The 22,280-nt window shown below is 41.7% G+C and overlaps 1 protein-coding gene across 1 annotated transcript; it reads right to left on the bottom strand.

The window, feature by feature from the left end:
• Positions 1 to 102: 102 nt before the first annotated feature.
• On the bottom strand, positions 103 to 699 carry LOC119740129. Its single transcript, XM_038215334.1, has one exon. The coding sequence runs from the start codon at positions 697 to 699 to the stop codon at positions 103 to 105; it is 597 nt and encodes a 198-aa protein (XP_038071262.1).
• Between the last annotated feature and the right edge of the window lie 21,581 nt (positions 700 to 22,280).

Here is a 22,280-nt window from a genome sequence, read left to right as displayed (position 1 = left end):
TTTACAACTGCATGTGTTTGATTTTACTTCCATTGCTTTAGTTGTCCAGAAATCCGCTAAGTCGACTGGTGTCGACAACTTCACATGCAATACTCGGCTCGTTCACATTGGTTCCCCAGGGATTGCTCCGAAAATCACCCAACCCAGTGGTGATTGACGGGCAACTAGATTTCCAGCCTCTATTGTCTGTCCACAGTGCATCTTGGCATATAAGTCTATTCTGAGGAGAAGGTCAACAGAGCCGCTTCCTCGATAGAGACTGACCGGGTGGATTTTGAAGTTTTGTGCTATGCTTGTGAGATTCACAACGGCCAACTCTTCACAGATGCAGGGAATGCCAACGGCCAATACTGTATGGAACTGGGACTTGTTCAGTGGGCGGATACGAACTTGGTATATCTTTGTTCGTAATTCTTCCTCCTCGCCTCCAACCTTGTTAGTGATTGTGGTTACAACTTCCTTTCCGTTCAGCTTCAGATTTTCTGCGAGTGACATCCGAACTAAACTTATCTGAGCACCAGAGTCAAACAGTAGGTTTCCTAGCTGATGGTTGTCATGGTTACCGATATCAACCAAAACAACGGGCAGCACTGCTTCTTTGTAGCTTACTGATGCGACGCCAACAAGACTGATGTTACTGGCAGAAGTGGGGTGTAAAAGTTGGTGATGAAAGAGCTTGCATTGGGTGCCATTCATCATCTCTGGGCATTGACGTCTGCGAGAACAGGTCGTAGCATTATGGTTTCTGCCGGCCTTCTTTAAGCAACTGAAACATGCATGGTTGGTTTTCATCAACTGCATTCGGTCAGCGGGGCTCATGGACTTGATTTTTGGGCATTAATTGATCCAACCAATGCTCGGACGTTTCACACAGCCAACACTTAAAACTGGGGGGAAACTTTCGGTCAGCGGGCTTCTTGACGTAGTTAACTGTTACTGCGTGACGTGCAGAAGTCTGGTTTTTCACTGGGGCTATAGCTCTCATGCGCGTCTTCATTTCTGACGTCATCCACTCCATCAGATTTTGTAGGATAGCCTCTTTCTTTTCTCCTTGAAGGACTCGAAACCACACTGTTTGGTCATCTGCATTTCCTCTCTATCAGTGAAAGCATGTAGTCGTTATCCATATCGTGAGGATGGCCAACTTCTTTCAAAACATTGTGACTCCTCTTGACTATAGGTGTACCAATTCACAGAATCTGTTATCTTCTTCATCCCGGAGAGCTTTGAATTTCGTGATGTCTTGAGTGTCTTTTTAATGAGTGATGATGTCGGCCACGAATCATAATGAAAAGCAGCGCGCATCTGCTCAACCAAAAAATGTCCACACAAGCTTTAACGTGGGGAAATGACCACAAAGATAGCCCATTTTTACACTAAATTCCTTGTATCTTCAGAACGGACGGTCGCACAAATCTGGGGGTTGCAGATTATAAAAATTCATTCTTCTGGCTTTAAGTCTATCTATGTCTGGCTTTGAAAGGCAGAAAAACCACTGATCATTTTTTTATTGAAAATGTGGGGTATGAGGCAATTTCCTATGGAGCGGAACAGAAAACTGCGGCAGCTTTTGTGGGCGGAAACCCGTTCAAGCTAGTTCCCGACTCCCTTTTATCGTTCGAAATGCACTTGTGTTTACAAACGTGATCCAGTCTACTCATTATCATAATCGATGCATCGTGCGTGCTCGGTAACGGAATCGGACTCGGGATACGGGGACCATCGAATGAACGCTGGGCATGAAGACCACATCGCGTCGTTCAAACATTAACACGAGTCGGAAATTTAACGTGTTCACGATCGCGAGGGGAGCTCTCAGAATTGAACGGGAAATTTCACTTTTCATCCGGATCGTGAGTAAACTTCAGTACGACTATCTTAATCATCGATGTCTACTTGTATCTCAGGTGGCGTATCTAGTAATTTAGAGGCCGTTTTGAGGGTGAAATCCGATGTTTTTGTTGGAAAATGTTGGTTTTTGGGCCAGTGACAGAATTGTGTTGCTCGGCATATAACCATTAGCTTGGACCCTTCGCCAGACCATGTCCGAATGTTAAAAGGCGATAAGTTGGGTCCAAGTTACTCGGACTAGTGAAATGGGCTAGTGCTCAGACAGCTAGTGCCCCTTGAAAATGGTAACACCCAATTTATTGGGAAGAAACTCTATTAAAAGTCATTTCCAACACATCTATCCAATCTCTGAAATCATCTTTAACAGTAAGGATGGCCTGAAAGAATACACAGGAATTCTTAAAACCTAAATTAGGTGCAACACAATCGGTCAGGAAGGTCACCAAACGACTACATCTAATTTCCAGTCACATGTTTCGGTAAATATTCAATCACAGTAAAATGCACATAAGTTTCTTAACTTGACACTAAAAATACACTTACTTCTTTGGCAAGACTCTTCCACATAGGACTGAGCACTGGATCTTCTTGCATCCAAGGTAAATACTTAAAAACAGGTTACATTTTCGCCCAAACTGGCTACAAACAAAGCATAACTTAATCAAATATGGCTGAACTGATTTATGAGTGACATGTGAGAATGGTTTAACTAAACGTGAACTGCTGAGGACGCTCTTCAGATTCTGGTCTTGTCAGGCAACTCTGTTCACCAGAACAAATCCTAAGATCAGCTGTTCTCGGATTGAAATTATAAAGAACACGACATTCAAATGTTATTCAAAACAAAAGGGAATTTTTATATATGGCTGTTGTGGTTAACCTGTAAAAGATGTTGAGATCCATTGATAGCGCCACCATGGGCGTCGCGAGGGGGGGGCAAGGGGGGGGGCACTTGCCCCCCCCCCCCCCCGGAAAAGCCCCCCCAAAAAACCCCAAAAAAAGGAAGAAAAAAAAGAAAAAAAAGAAAAGAAAAAGAGGCGCGAAGACAAAGTGGTGTAAATTTAATGAGTTGGGGGGGGGGGGGGCAAAATGTCCCTGCCCCCCTCTAAAACTGATAAATCGAAAATGTGTTGAGAAATACAAGCATTTTTTGGCAAAAATTTTTTTTGGCCCCCCTCTAGAAACAATCCTGGCGACGCCCATGAGCGCCACATGTAACTTTGAATATATATAGACCCTCATTCGAAGTGGTGCATATTACTCTGACGTCTTGATTACGTCATCGGGTGTCAAAATTACAAGTGATTTTATCTGAAAAAGTGACCAATCACTTTAATCTATAACTCTTGAACTATATAATCAATGATGTTTGTATTCTGTAATCAGATAGACCATTAATTGCTAAACATTTTTTGTCATGTACGTAAACTCGCCTGACCTTTACTTCCGGGTCTACTAGCTGGAAGGTCAATGTTAAGTGAATTCAAAATGAAGACGTTAGCCTGAAATCAAAACAAAGCAAAATTTCTTCCGAAGGGTTCACGGTATTGTCACACAACCTTGTGTGAACTTGTACCATGTCACGAAGATGTTATAAATTTTGTTACGTCACCATGACTTCATCAGGTACCAAGTTACAAGCGATTTAAGGGCAAATTTTGACAAAACAGTTTGCGTTATATTTTTTTAACTGAATAGAGTATCGGGTTGGTTTTTTTCGTGAGGTTGTAGACTATGCCGTGAGTAACATTTCGAGTTCCCGGACACAAAACTGCTTGACCTTTACTTCCGGTGTTACCAGAAGTGCAATAAAAACTGAATATAATTCAAAAGTGGAAGCATTTTACTACAGACAAATATATTATGAAAGTGTTTGTTGAGGAATGTTAGACACAAAAAACAGAATGACGACGTCATCATTCGAAAGGGCGCCCCCTAGCGGCACATGAAATAATGTTTCTTTACTTTAATTTTGAAACCATAGGTTCAAATTTTACCAAATCGCCCCTTGATATCCTTTGATTAAACACAGATAACTTGGCAAGGTTTCAAATTCATGACGTCATCAGACCGGAAGTTACTTCTATGAGGATTTTGCAACGATCGTATTTTAAATTTAATTCTATCATTTGATCCATGTCGTATATCTTAGCCCAAATAAGGATACCATTACAATGTTCACCTTTTGCTTCCAAATACTGTGACGTCATCAAACTGGACGTTCGGTGTTATGAATACATACACTTATATTTTCCAAATTTTCATATGTTATTTAACTTCACAATGAACATCCACTCCGAACTAAATCAGTATTCACTTCCCATTTTGACTAATGATGTTATCAAGTCAGAAATAACTTGTATTTGTACATAGAATGTTTACTGAAATTTATCACACCGTTAGGCCAAAAAAAAAGTCTCCGGTTTCTGGTATGGAGCTTGCCCAAAAAGTGGTGCGGCGACGCGGCTTTTTTTTTTTTTTAACCTGTTTTATTTTTGCTTCAAATGTCGGCTGATGACTGCAAATTTTGCTGCAAATGGTGCCCGACTAAACTTAGTGCAAATATTATGGGACACCAGAGAGGCCACATAAAGCTTATTCTCGATCGTAACCCCATCTAAAAAAAACCTGTTAAAATTGGGCAGCAGCAGGATTCCAGTCAAACCAGTGAGTTTGGCGGTTTTGAGACATCATCTTTCATTGAAAAAAAACCTTTTTCATTTTGCCGACGCGCATGGCTACGGCGACGCGCGCGCATACCAGAAACCGGAGATTGTTTTTTTTTGGCCTTAAAGATGTATTTTTTAAACAAAATAATTCATTGTACTAGAAAAAGGTTTAATTTCGTTATCCTTTGTTCTTACATAAAAATATTCATAACTTAACTGGACAGTGTTTCATAAAATAGTTGTCTACCCGACCACTCTGCGTTTGTAACAACAAATGCAAATCTCTAGTTCATTCTGATGCTCTGTGTAACATGAATTTTAACTCTGTACTGTGGAACCTTCTGGCCAAATAAACCATCAATAATAATACAAGGATACAAATTCTTTGCAAAAAAGTGCAGTTTTATTCTCGAAACACAGAGATAGCAAATTGTTGTGGGGATAGGTAGTGATAGATCGAACCTAAATCTTTAAGAAATTGCCAGTGTTATTTTCGAATATTATCCCGAAAAAATAGATTCCTTTTGTAATGATTGCTATTTTTCAAGCAATAAAAAATTACTCACTTTTGAATGAGAGACATTGACCAAAAAAACCCAAAGTTTAGTTATTTAACTATTTCGATTTAGTGGCTGCCAGACAATAATTCCCGTTCTCGTAGGGCTAGGCTGGTTCTCGCCCAATCAGTATTGATAAAAGTACCCCCCCCCCCAAAAAAAAAAAGTGACAGACTTTTAAAAAATGGGGGGAAAGAAGTTTTTTTGGTTGGAATGAAAATAAAGTCGAAATTTATTCATAGGAAAAAGATCTAATTTGGATGTGATACAATACCCATCGTATTTTTTCTCCGCAAAGTATTTTAAGGCAGACTCAAAATATCACTTTTAAAAATATCTGCATGGCAGCTGAAGCCCGCTTTTTTTTTCTCGAAATGACACAAATAAAGCCATTTATTGGCGCTAAAGTTTCAAGATCATTGTCATTCGATCATAGCCTGACAATTATGCAGTGTGCAGTGACGAACTGTGCCGAAGCATCGCGAATGGTTGGAGCCGCTATTCGAAGCCAGCCAAAGCCTCCGCGTTCCAAAGCTTTTAGCTGCTGTCAGGCTTGGCGCCCTGTCGCACGAAGACGAAGCCTCATAAGCCGAAGCCGGAGCCTAAGCCGAAGCCGGAGCCTAAGCCGAAGCCGAAGCCTGAGGTTTGGTAAACGGCCTATGATCAGACTAGCACAGCCGATGCGTGTCACGAAATTTGACGCCCAAATTAAATGCCGATGCACACCGCATTTGTAACTCAACAAAGCAGCAGCTCTATTAATGATTTTATGTTTGTACTTTTTACAGTGACTGGTGGATCTACTGGTAACTGCATTAAGATATTCCGTCCAACAGTAGTTACACTAAACCACAACCAGCTCCATTTTGCCATACCGAATCCCATCTGCTCTCAAAGCATTGGATTTTCAAACAAATCAGCAGCTTCAGAGGTTGGACTGAGTGAAGCACCACTTGCTGCTACGCTGCCGATCAAACCAAGACGTCCACGTCGTCGACGAACAACTTTCACACAGACACAGCTATCGGTTTTGGAAAGGAAGTTCCATTGTCAAAAGTATCTAAGTGTTGCTGAAAGGGGTACAATAGCAGATCGGCTAAACTTGAATGAGACACAGATCAAGACATGGTACCAGAATCGAAGGTAGGAATACCGTAAAGGTCCGTCTGTCTGATATTTTGTGACTGATGTGGTCAATTTTCTTTTGTTTTTGTTTGGTTGCTAACCATTTAAATTTAATGTTGCAGATGATCATGGGCAGCGTTATATGCGCCATGAGTCTCGAAGGATGGTCCGCCAAATGTGATTTAGAAAAAAAATGATGTGCTATACAACCCCCTTTGGAAACTATATTATTTAATATTAAAAGTCTTGCTGATACAGGACATTTTCTCACAAGTAACTATAATTATATGAATCATAGGTTGATGTGTCCAGTCTGGTTCAAATAAATACTTTTACTCAGGGTAGTTATTACATTTCTTTACCCAGGGTATTGCCAAATTGTTTAAAACAGGTTTCCATTGGGGCCCTGCATACAATACAAATGACTATACACATACAAAACAATACAAATATATTACAATATATACAGTACAAAACAATACAATGAAATAAAATGAAAGCATATGAGATAAGCATAAAAAATGTAAAACTATTACAACTACATGTACAGTGTGAAACAACATCGCTTTAAACAGGCTTTGCCATAAGGTGAATGAAGTGAACACAAGAATTTGGACATATCTTGTGACATCAAGAAAATATATGGCTAAATATTCGCTGATTTATATACGGGAGGGGCAACAAACCTGCGAAAAACCTTTTTGGGAGAAAACACGGGAAAAACCTTTTGGGGAGAAAACACGGGGAAATTCCCATCAGGCTCATTATTATGGCAACCAAGTTTGTTAACTTCACTTAGATTTGTATGATCAGTGAAGACAGCGAAAAAATGCAGAAATATTAGGGCCTACTGACTGAACGTTTTACTTACTGGGTATAGTTCAGATTTGAATGAGGTTAGAGAAGTCATGGTTCTCATCTGTATATATATGCAAATTATTCCATATCAGTTACAGCAAAGCTTGAGGCATAACATTCTTTTTTTCTCAGAAGGAATCTTCATAGATCAGTGCCATTTCAGTAGATTTAGTCCGTGGGACGAGAGGCCGAAAACGCTTTTATAGTTTTTGAGATAGGCGATGTGATTTGCCAAATTTTATGAAACTTTCCAGACATGTAGATTACGGTGTACTCTATCCAAAAAAAACTTTGTTCCTGCATCCACAGTTTGATTGGGAAAGAGAAAATCTGAGATAAAATTACCGAGAATTCTTCATTAGAAAAAAAAATTAAAAAAGCAACACCCTCTATTGACATAGCCAGAAACCTTTCACACACAATAAGTACAGGCTAGATGATACTTCGTTCATGTTATATTCTAGCTTTTAAATTTGGCTGTTTCGGCAACAAGCCTTGTTTTCTTTAAAGTTTTTTTTTTCTTCTCTTTTTTCCCTTCTTTTTCAGCCATTCCCCATAGCATTTGAACACGTTTTTACGGTAGAAGGCACTTTGGGCACTAAAATCAAACGATTGACTTTATACTCGGCACACAGTTAGATCAGCATCTGAAGATGTGTGCCGAACATTGACGTCATCATGACGTCATCACGTGACCCGTGATGTCACAATATAGGTGCATATTTTGAAGGCCTATATTTTCATAACTGCAGGTCCGATTGGGTTGAAAGTTGGTATGTACCTAAACCGGGATGTGTTATATAGACAAAAATTTACGTGACGTCACGATGACGTCATCACGTGACAAGTGATGTCATATTAAATGTGCATATTTTAAAGGCCAATATCTACAGAACTACAGGTCTGATTGGGTTGAAAGTTGGTATGTACCTAAACCGGGATGTGTTATATAGACAAAAATTTACGTGACGTCACGATGACGTCATCACGTGACAAGTGATGTCATATTAAATGTGCATATTTTAAAGGCCAATATCTACAGAACTACAGGTCTGATTGGGTTGAAAGTTGGTATATACCTAGACCGGGATGTGTTATAGATGAAAAGAGAAGTGACGTCGTGATGACATCATCATGTGTTACGTGACGTCACGTTAATGATTAATAGATTTAATCTTTAAAAATAAATGTAAAGTCAACCGTGAGAGACCTGAACATGATTTTTGTGGGAATTGATAGAATAATCCAGGGTCTTCTTTATTGACATTATGTGCAAAATCATGTGACCATTTCTTCCGGTTGAAAGCGGAAGTGCCTTATAATTAAAAATTGGTGAAAGATGTGAACTTACTTTCAACGATGTATGCTCTGACTAAGTTATTTACCCAAAAAAAATAATTATAGATGAAAATTGATATTGACGTCATTATGATGTCATCACGTGACATGTGACGTCATAATTCAAAGCCCTATGAGAGTGTAATCACATATTATATGCTACCATTTATTATAAACAGAACTACATATCCTTCCTGGATGGAACTTATACTTGAAACTTTTACTGGTCACATGTCACAAAAAGTTAATCGAAACAGCCCTGTGTTTGTCCACAAACATAAGTCTAGTTGTCATTATTTCTCATCAGGATGCCAACAATTCTTCATTACAGTTTTGTCTAATTTGAAATGATCAAGTTTTAAGATCGCAGATTATTTATTAGCTACGTAAAATTGATAGATGTTACTACCTAGTGCAGAATACTTTGTTATTTCAAGGTAACACTTTCATTCTGCTCCCACAAATTTTGTTGGAAAAAAAATTTAGTTGAAAAAAACCCTGCCCATTCCTGCTTCACCTGATTCAGGACCTGCCCGAGGGCAGTATACATCCACCGTGCGTGTCGGAAATGACATCGCCACCCCCTTCCCTACCGCTTCAGGTGTCCATCAGGACTGCATCCTCGCCCAAACCCTATTCTGCTGTGCTATCGACTCAATCCTAAAATGTGTCAGTCTGATTTTGGAATAGTGGTTGGAGACATTCCCTTCTCATATCTGGACTATGCAGACGAAGCCGTCCTGTTCGTAGGAAAGCCCGACCATGCCAGTGGCCTATTTCACTCCAGAGGTTGAGGAAGAAGCTGGGACGATGGGAATGCACATATCATGGGCCAAAACCAAGATCCAGAGCTGCACCGGCCTTAGTCCATTATCTAGCTGCCTCAGTCATTGTTAAAGGCCAGCCTTTCGATACCACAGAGAAGTTTAGGTACCTCGGCAGGCTACTCTTCTCCAGACATCCTTCGACGCATAGTAGGGCTCACCTCATCAACCTTCAGCCAACTAGACGGCGTGTGGCACAACAAATGCCTCAACCTCAGAACAAGGTTGAGGGTTTATACAACCTGTTCTCCCCGTCCTGGACACTAATTCTAGCAGAGGATGGGCGAAGGCTCCAAGCTTTCAACACTAGGTGCCAATGGCGCATTCTCGGTATCTGATGGTCCGATTTTGTCAGCAACGCAACAATCTCGGAGACCACCTGTCTCGAGGACATCTGTGTCACCATTTCTCATGGAGACGCCACTCCCTCTTCCGCCACATCCGACGGCTTTTGGCAGACACGTCCGCCTACGCCGCCCTCATCAGGCTGAGTGTTGACGTGTGAGAAGGATTCCACCCTGGCCCAGCTTGGAGGAGACCTAGAGGCAGACCTCGCAACACCTGGCTGTTCCAGCTGGAAGCAGACCTTGAAATGCGGGCATGACAGCTGTAGCAGTCCGCATCCGATGGACGCGTTAGGAGAATGATGTGATATGTGATGTGATGTGATCTAATAAGGTTATTTACAGTTTTCCCCTTTCCATTATAAGTGAGCAAAAACAAAGGAAATATAGCTGATAAGTTGAAACGTCTGATTACAAAACAACTTAAAAGGGACAGTCCTCAAGTTCTCCCACATACTGTACAAGTTGATTTTATTTCTGAGCCCACTTTTATGAAAACACGATGTTGGTGTCGTACAGCGACTTTATTCTAGCAATCGAACAACTAGACTACCGTAATTACAAGAGAGAATTCGGAGACATGTGTCTCGTTTGATGGTTGAAAGAAGAGTGAGCGAAGAAAGTAATAAAGGAGAGTGAGTGAAGAATCTAATAAGTAAAGTGGGGCTGACTATCCAATTTAAAAGCAATAAAAACTAGAGACCAAAGGAATGTACTAATGGACTTTGTGGCTAGGTGATAAAAGTGGGGCTTGGCCCAGTAATAGTAATCAATCAATTAGGGAGATTGATACCATAGGGTCATAACTTTTACCCACCACTGGACTGTTGCTGGGGGCAATGTACGAGGGGTTAAAAGTTCACAAATTAAGCTATAATTATATGGAAGAAAACGCTACAGGAGCCCCCTTCCAGTGAGTGAGAAGTAACAAAAATTGATAAAACACTTAAGAACGAACGAATGTGACATAGCGTTTGGGCCAATGAACTGTGCGGATATTCTGCTCGGTATTTACAGGATTGGTTTGAACTATTGGGATAGTGTGGTTGGGTTTGGGAAGAGCAGAATTCGTAGCATGACCTATATCCAAATGGGCAGATTTAAGGCGATCTATGCTAACTGTGTCCACCACTGGACTGTTGCTGGGGGCAATGTACGAGGGGTTAAAAGTTCACAAATTAAGCTATAATTATATGGAAGAAAACGCTACAGGAGCCCCCTTCCAGTGAGTGAGAAGTAACAAAAATTGATAAAACACTTAAGAACGAACGAATGTGACATAGCGTTTGGGCCAATGAACTGTGCGGATATTCTGCTCGGTATTTACAGGATTGGTTTGAACTATTGGGATAGTGTGGTTGGGTTTGGGAAGAGCAGAATTCGTAGCATGACCTATATCCAAATGGGCAGATTTAAGGCGATCTATGCTAACTGTGTCCTGACGATTGTTCAGTTCAATGACGAAATGTTTAGCTGAACGACTGAGTACTTTGAAAGGTCCGTCGTAAGGCGGTTGTAGAGGTTTGCGCACTGCGTCACGACGAACGAAAACCAGTGAGTGCATGTCTGAAGTTCCTCGGGAACATGCACTGTGGGACGCTGCTGTGCGCGGGTTGTTGGTGGCTGGAGATCCTGCTGGGCGCGTTTCAAGCGATGAACATAGTTCGTAGGCTCTAAGGCAGTGGCATCAGTGGTGTTGTCAAAGAATTCGCCAGGCAGGCGAAGTGTGGTGCCATAGACGCGTTCGGCAACACAGTGACCGAAATCGGACTTGACCGCAGTTCGGATTCCCAAGAGAATGAGCGGCAAAGTCTCTGTCCATAGGCTTGCGTCTGGTTGTGCCCGTAGTGATGACTTCAGTTGGCGATGAAAACGTTCCACTAGTCCATTCGCGATTGGGTGATAGGCTGTGATACGTATGCGGGTGGTACCAAGCAGATTTGTGAGTGCGCGAAAAAGTGCGCATTCAAACTGGGCACCGCGATCAGTGGTGATAACCGATGGGACACCAAATGAGGCAACCCATCGCGTTACAAAAGCACGAGCGACTGTTTCAGCTGTGATGTCAGGTAGCGGGATGGCTTCTGGCCAACGTGTGAAACGGTCAATACAGGTCAACATGTATACACATCCATTGGATGTGGGTAATGGTCCAACAAGATCAATGTGAACATGCGATAATCGGGCATCTGGAGTAGAAACTCAGACAGGGGTGCAAAGGTATGGCGATGGACCTTTGAGCGCTGACACTGTATGCACGATTTTTCCCATTGTCGCACATCACGGTTAACACATGGCCAAACGTAGCGGTCCGTGATGAGGCGTTGCGTAGCGCGAATTCCGGGGTGAGATTGGGAGTGTAGAGCGTCAAACACTGCACGACGCATCTCCACTGGAACAAATGGACGTGCGTTTCCAGTAGAAATGTCACAAGTTAATGTAATGTCACATGATGGTAGGGGAACTTGTTTGAACGTGAGCGAGGATGACGATGTGCGCAAGCGTTGAAGTTCCTCGCTGGTGTTCTGCAATTCCGCCATTTTGTGGAAATCGATGAGTGCAGTATGATCCGTGCGAAGAGCATTTAGTTCGACATGAGATAGGGCATCTGCGGCAGGGTTATCTCCACCTTTAACATGTCTGATATCACAGGTAAACTGGGAAACAAAATCGAGGTGGCGAATTTCGCGAGGGGGGTGTCTGTCCGTTTTGGTGTCGTGAGCGTATGTGAGCGGTTTGTGGTCCGTTAGCACAGAAATTGACGACCCTCGAGTGAGTGACAAAAATGGCGGATGGCAAGGTATATGGCCAACAGTTCGCGACCAAATGTGCTGTAACCTGTCTCTGCTGGTTGAAGTCGCTTTGAGAAGAAAGCGAGTGGTTGCCATGCATTGTCAATTCGTTGTTGAAGAACAGCTCCCACTGCGATATCCGAAGCGTCCGTCATGACGCACAGAGGCGCGTCTGGCTTTGGATGTGCAAGGAGAGTGGCGTTAGCGAGGGCAACTTTGATAGCGTGAAATGAAGCGGTGGCAGAGTCATTCCAAGGGAGTGGTGCCGACTTCTTTCCGGCATTAGAAAGTAGATCGGTGAGTGGTTTGAGGACCTGGGAACACTGGGGAATGAAACGGCGGTAGAAGTTGACGAGACCGAAAAATTCCTGAGTTTGGTGAGAGTTTTTGGTTGAGGAAAATCACGGATAGCACTGACCTTTCCAGCAAGTGGTTGCACTCCGTGACGGTCAACGTGATGTCCAAGGAATTCCAGTGACTCTGTGCCAAACAGACATTTCGTGGGGTTGATTATCACGCCGTATTGTTGGAGGCGGTCAAACAGAAGGCGAAGATGCGTTTCATGTTGATCGGCATCAGTACTGGCAACTAAGAGGTCATCGATGTAGGCATAACAAAAGTCCAAACCTCTTGTTACTTCATCAATGAAGCGTTGGAACGTTTGGGCGGCGTTGCGCAAACCGAATGGCATACGGGTAAATTCGAAGAGCCCAAACGGAGTCGTGATAGCGGTTTTAGCAATATCGTCTGGTGCCATGGGAATCTGATGGTATGCGCGGATGAGGTCGATCTTGAAAAATATCACAGTGCCATTTAGTGATGATGTAAAGTCTTGGATGTGTGGCACTGGATAACGATCAGGCACTGTGGATTTGTTGAGAGCCCGATAGTCACCGCATGGACGCCAATCCCCAGGTTGCTTTTGGGGGACCATATGAAGAGGTGAGGACCAGTTACTGGCCGAAGGGCGCACGATACCTAAGTCCATCATGTGTTGGAACCACTGATCTCTATATAAAGACTGGATAGCTAATAAAGAGCTGCACAATGTACGAATTTGACGCCATATTGGTGAGACCGGCTGGTGATCTACAAAGGACAAGTTGCCGTCTTTATAGACAGCTTGATTTCTTTTGTAACGTCGCGGCTCACTTGACTTATATTTTGGCTACCACCACTGACCAACTGACCAAGGTTTACTACAATTTTTCTAACGTAGTGGTTACTTTTATAATGCCGCAAATCACTTTTTCGGCGTTTTTGAAATAATAATCACTACGGAAATGTGTTCCTTTTAGAACATCATAATATGTGTACGTGACCAAAATGCGCGTCAACTGTTGATACAACGCGCGCGTATTTACGCGTAGAACGTTCGTATTATACGCGGCCATCTTCGTGAGACCGGGGGCGAATTGGTCAATATGCAAAGTCTGCTGTGTGAATGTTGTATGCATATCCGCTATCCAGTCTTTATATAGAGATCAGTGGTTGGAACTCGTCTTTGGCGACTTTCAAACGGTCAGGTGCAAGACGGCGTGGGCGTGCGGCTGTAGGGGGGCCAGTCGTGATGATATGGTGATAATGTCCGCGAATCGAGATGGGGTGGGCGGTTTGAAGATGGGGCTGAGCGATGGCGATGTTGATGCTTTTCCATCGAAGCTTAAGCTGGTCGTAGCATCAACTAGCCTGCAGTTGCGAATGCCAACTAGAAACTTGAAATAACGAAGGAAATCTGCGCCTATGATTGCATGTTGAACGTCGGCGACGATGAACACCCATCGGCATGGCCGCCGAATCCCAATGTCAAGTGTCAATGACCTTTCACCATAAGAAGCGATCTGCAATGCGTTAGCTGCTTGAAGGTCATGTCCATGACAGCGATGGGCGCGGTCGTGAGATGAAGGAGGGATGACACTCACCTTTGCTCCTGTGTCCACAAGGAATTGTTGCTTCGTTACTCGATCTGTGACATAAAATAGGCGATGAGATGGGGAACGGCCGGCAGAGCATGTCGCCCCTACTTGCCGGCTTGGTCGTTTTCCTGGTGACCGGCCTTATAAGAACATGGCTGCGTACATTTGTGGGCCATAGCTCCAAATTTCTGGTGGTGGCCGTGGCTGCTGATCTACGGTCATCAGTGCGCGTTGGCGACGCGGTTGACTGCTGCTGCGACTGCGTTCACGTGGACGGCTGGTGAGGGTGGATATCATTGATGCCAAATTCGCTACTTCGGCCCGCAGTTGTTGAATTTCGGTTGGTGGCGGAGATTCAATGGTAGTGATGTGTGCAGAGACGGGTGCCTGGGTAGGGGAGACTTCCATGATTTTATCTGCTAACTTTGCCAATTGATCGATGTCGACCTCTTCTGAGGTGGAAGCAAGAATTAGCCGAGCATTGGTTGGAAGCCGCTGGAGAAAAAGTTGTTTCATTATTGATGGCTCCAATGTTCGCTCCCCCAAGAGCTGTTGCATCTTGCGGAGCAGTTGGGAGGGCTTTCGATCCCCCAACTCCTCTGTTGTCAAGACTTGATGCAAGCGTTTTTGTTCAGATTGAGATGTGCGCTTGATAAACTCCTTTTTCAGCGTTGTGTATGGAGCCTCTGAGGGTGGAGTTATTAAAATATCCCTCACCTCCTGCGCTATAGTTGGCTGCAGGGACGCCACCACATCAGCATATCTGTTGGGTTCGGAGGTTATGCCTCGAGTGGTGGATTGTGCCTCCACTTGGGTGAACCATATTGTTGGGTCAGATGGCCAGTATGGTGGGAGTTTGAGGCTGATGGTAGCGGTTACGGGTGGCTGTGCTGTTGCGCCGGTACTAGTTGTAGCAGGAGTAGTAGGCATCGCTGTAGTTGATTCCAAAATGGTCTAATAAATAAATTAATATCCATCCCAATGTTGACACTGGGTTTTGCATTTGAGACCATTTTAATTCCTCCATGTTGACGAGACCATTTCAGTTGGTGGATTTATTTACACCATACCTGATGAAAGGAATCTATAGACATGTCATTTTGGTGGACAACACGTCATTTTGGTGGACGTACGACACATCATTTTGGTTAGCGAAATGTCATTTTGGTTGGCGAAACGTCATTTTGGTTGGCGACACATCAATTTTGTTGAACACGTCATCTTGGTGGGTGAAACGTCATATGTCATTTTGGTTGGCGACACCTCATTTTTGTGGGCTACATGTCATTGTGGTGGAACGTGTCATTTTGGTTGGCGACACGTACGTCATTTTGATGGAATTACACGTCATTTTGGTTGGCGACATGTCATTTTGGTTGACGACACGTCATTTGGTGGGCGACACGTCATTTTGGTGGGCTACATGTCATTTTGGTGGAAGACACGTCATTTTGGTGGGCGACACGTCATTTTGGTGGGCAACATTTCATTTTGGTGGAATAGGTCATTTTGGTTGGCGACATGTCATTTTGTTGGATGACACATCAATTTTGTGGAACACGTCATCTTTGGTGGGTATGGGTGAAACGTCATTTTGGTTGACGACATATCATTTTGGTGGGCGACACGTCATTTTGGTGGGCTACATATCATTGGAAGACACATCATTTTGGTTGGCGACATCTCATTTGGGTGGATGGACATATTATTTTGGTGGATTATTCGTGCTTTTGGTTGGGTAAACACATCATTTTGGTTCTGGGAAAACACCGTAAAATACACGTGGGAAATATGTCATTTGGTGGAAAACACGTCATTTTGGTTGGAAACGCAGCCTTTCGGTGGGAAAACAGGGGTATAGGCCTACTTATAACATTTCGGTAGGGGCTACATGTACGTGTCATGTCACCGTTAAACTGGTCCGTTAAAGATTAAAGGGTTGTATTTATTAATACCTTCATTATAGTATACAAAAATTCTTCAAGTTTAATGTGTGTTTTTTTACAGTACCGGGTACGAAAATTGTTCGTGTTTAATTTTCTTTTTACAGCTAACCTTTTGCATATTTTCCCCGAACAATTTTGCAACTTGTTAATTAATCGGATGCACGGTTGGGCTGCATGTCATCATTGAAATAAAAGTCACAGAATTGAATTGAAGTGAAACCGTTGGGCTGGTACGTTTAAAGGGCTCGTATTTTATGCATATACTTTTGTTATCTTCAGAAGAACACAATAATTCTTCCTGTTTGAAAGTTAAGTTTAAAAACACCCCTTCCCCCACCCCAAAAAAATAATAAATAAATAAATACTTCTAACTTGAGAAACGTACTACATGTACTTAACCTTACAAACATAAAAAAAAATTGGTCATAGTTCAGTCATCTTTAAAATAACAGCAACCGTGTAGCTTGAAAAATTCCTTGGCCCTAGACAATGCTAGACTATGTGCAAACCTAAGTTTTTAAATAAATGGCTGCCCTGGCCTACAAAATGGTCCGATTTGTCTTGCGAACATCAGTGGACGGAAATACACGGAAAGCAAATACACAGTAATGCTACCCACCCCCCCCCCACCCCCACCCCGCCCCCCTGCTCTGACACCCCAAAATTTGAACAGTGTCCCCATTGAAAGTATAGTACGAGCCCCCCCCCCCCTTTAAAAGCACAAATGGGCATTAAAAAATACAAATTCGGTAAAAGAGAGATTCGAGTCAATTATAATGCAAAAGGCACTATAAAATTGAGAAAAAAACAAGCAGCAAGGTATTTGAATGGGCAAGGCAACTAGAACGTTAAACTGTTTTGGTCAAGGGACCTCCTGGCCAGGGACTTATAAATGATTTCTGAGAGAATTTGTGAAGGAGGATAAACTATATGGATAATTGTATCTTTAATGCAGGCCGGTAGTTCATCCCATAATCTAGGGAATCTGTGAAAAAGAGAATGATGGGCAGCATTGGAACGAGCCCGATGATGGACAAATTTAACAGATTTGATATGTCTACAATTAATGGGAAGTAGAGTGTCAGTGTCAACGTCAAATTTATTATATAAACATTTAATAACAAACGTAATTGAAAGGAAATGAACCCTGTTGATTAAAAGAGGCAGACCCAGCTTGACACACCTGTCTGAATATTCAATTTCATTTACAGAATCAATTAAAACCCTTCTCGGCAGACCCAAACAAAAACAGGTGAATCGCCTTTGTACCTTCTCTAGCGTTTTTTGCTGAGTCGAAAGAACAGGGCACCAGACTGGAGCTGCGTATTCAAGTATGGGTCTGCTAATTGAGCGATAAAATGAAGTCAGAATGTTAGGGTTTCTAGTTTTAACTACTCTACCAATAAATCCGTTGAGTCTAGTGGCTTTGGAAGTGACTTTATTAAAATGTGTTTTCCAGCTTAAGTCCCTGGAGATAATAACACCCAAGTATTTGTAACTATCCACATTTTCCAAAGTGTTTTCAGCAATTTTATACAGTGGTTAAGCAGGGTTTCTAGACCTGGTCACAGTCATTAATTTACACTTATTTGGGTTTGAAGTCATACAGTTTAGATTACACCAAGTGTTTATGTGCTGCAGGTCATCCTGGAGTGCCACTTCATCCTCTTGATTTTAAATGACTCTGTACAAGACAGTGTCATCTGCATACTGACGGAGATTAGATTGAATGCAAAATGGTAAATCAAAAGCAAAGATATTGAAAAGAATAGGTGCAAGAACAGCACCCTGTGGCACGCCAGAATGAACTGCAGCCCAGTCAGATGATGAACCCATAAACTGAACCCGTTGTAATCTGTTTGAAAGATAAGACTTAAACCAGTGCAACATTGAGCCACAAATACCGTATTTATGTAATTTATTCAAAAGAACTTTGTGACTCACGCGATCAAAAGCTTTTGACCAAGCAAGAAATATAGCATCAATGCGGGGCGGTTTTGAAACATCAAGAGCATTGGCCCAGCTATGATAAAGAGTTGTCAATTGAGTAACGCAAGATATTTTAGGCAAGAAACCGTGTTGTGTAGGTGAGATTATCCCCCCTCTATACATGTGATTAATGAGATGTTTACAGATAATCCTTTCAAGAATTTTACCAACCACAGAACATAGTGAGATGGGTCTATAATTCGACATAATATGAGCGTCACCAGTTTTGAACAAAGGGACAACATTTGCTAGTTTCCACTCATGCGGAACTACACCTGTGGCAAGCGACAAGTTAAAAATCTGAGCTAATGGCTGGGCTAAACTCCCACAAGCTAGATTCAACAACATAGGAGATATATCGTCTGGCCCACAGGATTTGTGCATGTTGAGTTCTGAAAAGAGTTTTTTAACCTCAGCTGGGGTTGTGGAAATGTTACAAAGACGAAAATCGGAATTAACATGATCACAGGATATGTCAATGATATTGTTAGAGTCACAGCTAAAATTACTCTGAAACATGAGATTGAAATTCTGAGCAATATTAACTGGATCATTGATGACACCATTATCAGTTTGAAAACTTGTAATCGTACTCTTACGGCGTTGAGTACTAACAAAAGACCAGAACCGTTTGGGATTATTTGAACAATTCGTAGCCATGTCATTGATAAAAGCACAATACGATTGTCTAGTACGGTATTTGACCTCATTCCGAAGCTCTTTGTACTTAACCCATAAGTTATGATTACCCGGATAGCTGCTTTAAAGGCTCTATTCTTATTTTTGGATAAAATAGTGATATCATGTGAGATCCAAGGATGTTTCTTTCTACCTTTGCATTTGGCTATTGGAACAATATCTTTTACAGCAGCAAACAACAGGTCTTTAAAATAACCCCAAATCTCATCAATATTGTCTGAAGAAAAGCAAGTGTCCCAAGGCACCATACGGAGAGTGTCACATAAGGTATCGATGTTAGCTTTGTTATACTGGTAAAAAGACCGATTCACAGTTTTGTAATCATAAGAGGTTAACATATCAAACTTAACACCATTATGATCACTGTTTCCAAGTCCGGGATGTTGCGTAACATTGGAAAACAAGTCTGGTCTGTTTGTAAATAACAAATCTATCACCGAACCAGGAACAGTAGGTGAATTACCATCACGAGTGGTGAATGTGACTAACTGCTGTAAACTGAGAATATCAGAGATATTATTCAGACGTGCCGATGATGGTTGTGTACGGGAATCAATGTTAAAATCACCAAGTATTACTATGGCAACATACTGTTGAGAAAATTGTAATATATTTTCTACAACAGATTGATAATCATCAAAAAACTTAACAGAGGCACTAGGAGGCCTGTACAGGCAACCCAGCAACACTTTACCACGTTTAGTATGTATTTCAATCATAATCAATTCAATATCAACATGTCCAAACTCATATTTACGAACTGGAGATAAATGTTTGACAATTGTGACAAATACACCTCCACCATGTCTGTTACGGTCCTTTCTAAAAATGGCATAGTTACAATCAGAAGATAGTTCTCCATCGTGTATTGAGTTGTCTAGCCAGGATTCCGTGATGAAAACCAGGTCGTATTTGTAGACATCTAGTTCAGTTTGAAAAAAAAGTAACTTGTTGACAATACTTCTTGCGTTGAACAGAACTGCACTAAGGGTAGACTTGGATGAGAGTCCCAATGTAGTCTCGGATAATGCCGATGGTTGAGATGTGAGAGTGGACTGGATAGATGGTAGTGATGGTGGTAGAAGATTTGCACTTGCAGTTGGACCGGGATTGCTTTCAACATCACCACAAACATCCAGTTCAATGTTGAATGAGGCAACACAGTTGGAGTAATAGCTGATTGGCGCATGTCCAAACTTACGCTTGTAGCTTCTAGTACTTGGTTTGTACAATGTCAGCCATGATAAGTTGAAGAAACCACTGTAGTGTGTATGGTCAGACCATGGTCTTGTTGGTTGTGTGGTACAAGTTTGCACGACTCCACGGTAATGATGGGGGATGATGCTGAATATCAATTGAATATCATGTCAAGAAGTATATGTAGATATTAACCTTGGAGCAATATCCGATGAGTTGTTATGGAGGAAATTCTTCTCTTGATGAGTCCATGAGGGAAACAGTATTATGGTGAACATTTTAGCATTGATTTGCTGAGATGAAACACCCCCCCCCCCTGTGGCAACATTAATGCAGGGCACATTTGGCTTGGAGGACGTCATTTTTGATGGTTCATTGGCATCCATAGATCTTTGAATAGTAGCTCTAAAGCAGATCCAAAGCCCATCGATATCCAGCTCATAACTTTCCTGTCAGTCAGCTTTCCATTGAGTTTAACAAGATCTCCTTTAATTTTGGGGGAATTCAGCTTTCTTGTTCATTACCCTTTTTGTTTTGGAACTTTAACAATCTTTGGTCTTATTGATGCATCAACTAGGACCACATCATGGTCGCTTATGCTATTAACAAATTATGGGATGTTCGTGAAACACAAATCATGTTACTGTTGTCTCTAGTTGGTTCCAAGACAATTTGGTTCAAAATGTGGTCCAGTGCAATATCCTACGTAGTTTTACTGGGACCTGAAGGACGGCCACTTTATGTTAAGGAACATCCAGCAAATAAAAATCGGTATGATATCAAGCGAGTTTTCTACTAGTCGAACAGTCATACTCTGTTTTCTGAGAGCAATAGACTGGTGCTATGCCACTCACATGGATGTTAACGGTCATGTTCATCTTGTGCAATAAGTTCATATTTCACCACCATAAATAAGCTACCATGGTTATCATTTTGGTTGACTGTCTTTGCGGAATACATTGTATCATGATGCTAGTAAAATATGGCCTGAAGATATGTATAGCTGTAGGTACTGAATCATGGCTGATTCAGTACCTACAACTATATCTGGCTCCTCTTCATGGAGGAGGCACTGAAAGTCAGCAAGTGTTGCCCTCACACTCTGGTAATTTACATATTTATATATTACATTTATATATTTCAGGGAACGAGACTCGGGTTTCACTTTACTTGTTGTCTTGTACACAAAGTCATTTTTGGTATGTCTGCTTTTATTAGACTTGACGACTTTATTGGGTTTTTGAAGTTTGAATTGGTGGGTTTTAGTAAACTGTATCTGCCGATCTGCGAACACCACAGCGTCTGTCACACGATTTCAAAGTCCCAGCTGCTTCACATCCCTTCTCAGCAGTAATTGTTTTTATAGAAATCTTCTCAAAATGATCACAAAATTTCCAAAATGTCTAGACATTGACCTTTCGAGAACATCTGATGAATGGTTAACAAAGTTTGTTGACCTTCTAGAATGCTCCCATTCATAAACACATAAGCCTATACACAACTTCATATGCACTGCGTTTTGCATAAGATTGAATAATTATGTCCGTTCTACACATTGAAAACTTTAGGATGCACTGCGTTATTGAGCATGGCGAACATCGTTTAGAACGGAACATTTCTTTTCTGAAGGCTAGTTTAGTCATTTATGTTAATTTGCATGAATACAAAAATATCACCTGATTGACTAAGTATGTCTGACTCATGTGATTTGAAATAACTTAATACAGATTTCATATTGGAAAGTGTGGGTTTGTACGCGAGTTAGCAACGGAATCCAGTTTCGAGCCCCGAAGAATTGTGAATATGTTTTCTCTGTTTTCTCTAAATGCATATAGCCTACACACTGAGCAAAACTTTCTAAGTTGTTATGCACCCTACTAAATTTTTTGAGCAACTTTTGTTGCTACAAATAAACAAAAATAAAAATTAGAAATGTGTTTGTGGACAAACACTTAGCTGTTTCGACCGTTTTAGCAACAATAAAGGAGTATACTGCCATAAAGGAGTATTGTCCAAGTTGAATGTACATGTACATGAGGATTCTATAGATGGTGGTTTAGGTGTAGATCGGATGTGAAAAAAGTCCCAAACTGGAGTGTTGAACGAAAACATGTCCTATCCTATGGAAAACAGAGTGCATGTAGTGAAATTTATAGCGACATACATGTAGCCTAG

The sequence above is a fragment of the Patiria miniata genome, unplaced genomic scaffold (genome assembly GCF_015706575.1).
Source record: "Patiria miniata isolate m_02_andy unplaced genomic scaffold, ASM1570657v1 HiC_scaffold_4, whole genome shotgun sequence".
NCBI lineage: Eukaryota > Metazoa > Echinodermata > Asteroidea > Valvatida > Asterinidae > Patiria > Patiria miniata.
The sequence above is the reverse complement of the archived record's forward strand: the minus strand, read 5'-3'. Positions and strand labels throughout refer to the sequence as shown.

Bases quoted from the DNA above. Each gene is read 5' to 3' on its own strand.
- LOC119740129 (XM_038215334.1), bottom strand. From the start codon at position 699: ATGATGAATGGCACCCAATGCAAGCTCTTTCATCACCAACTTTTACAC.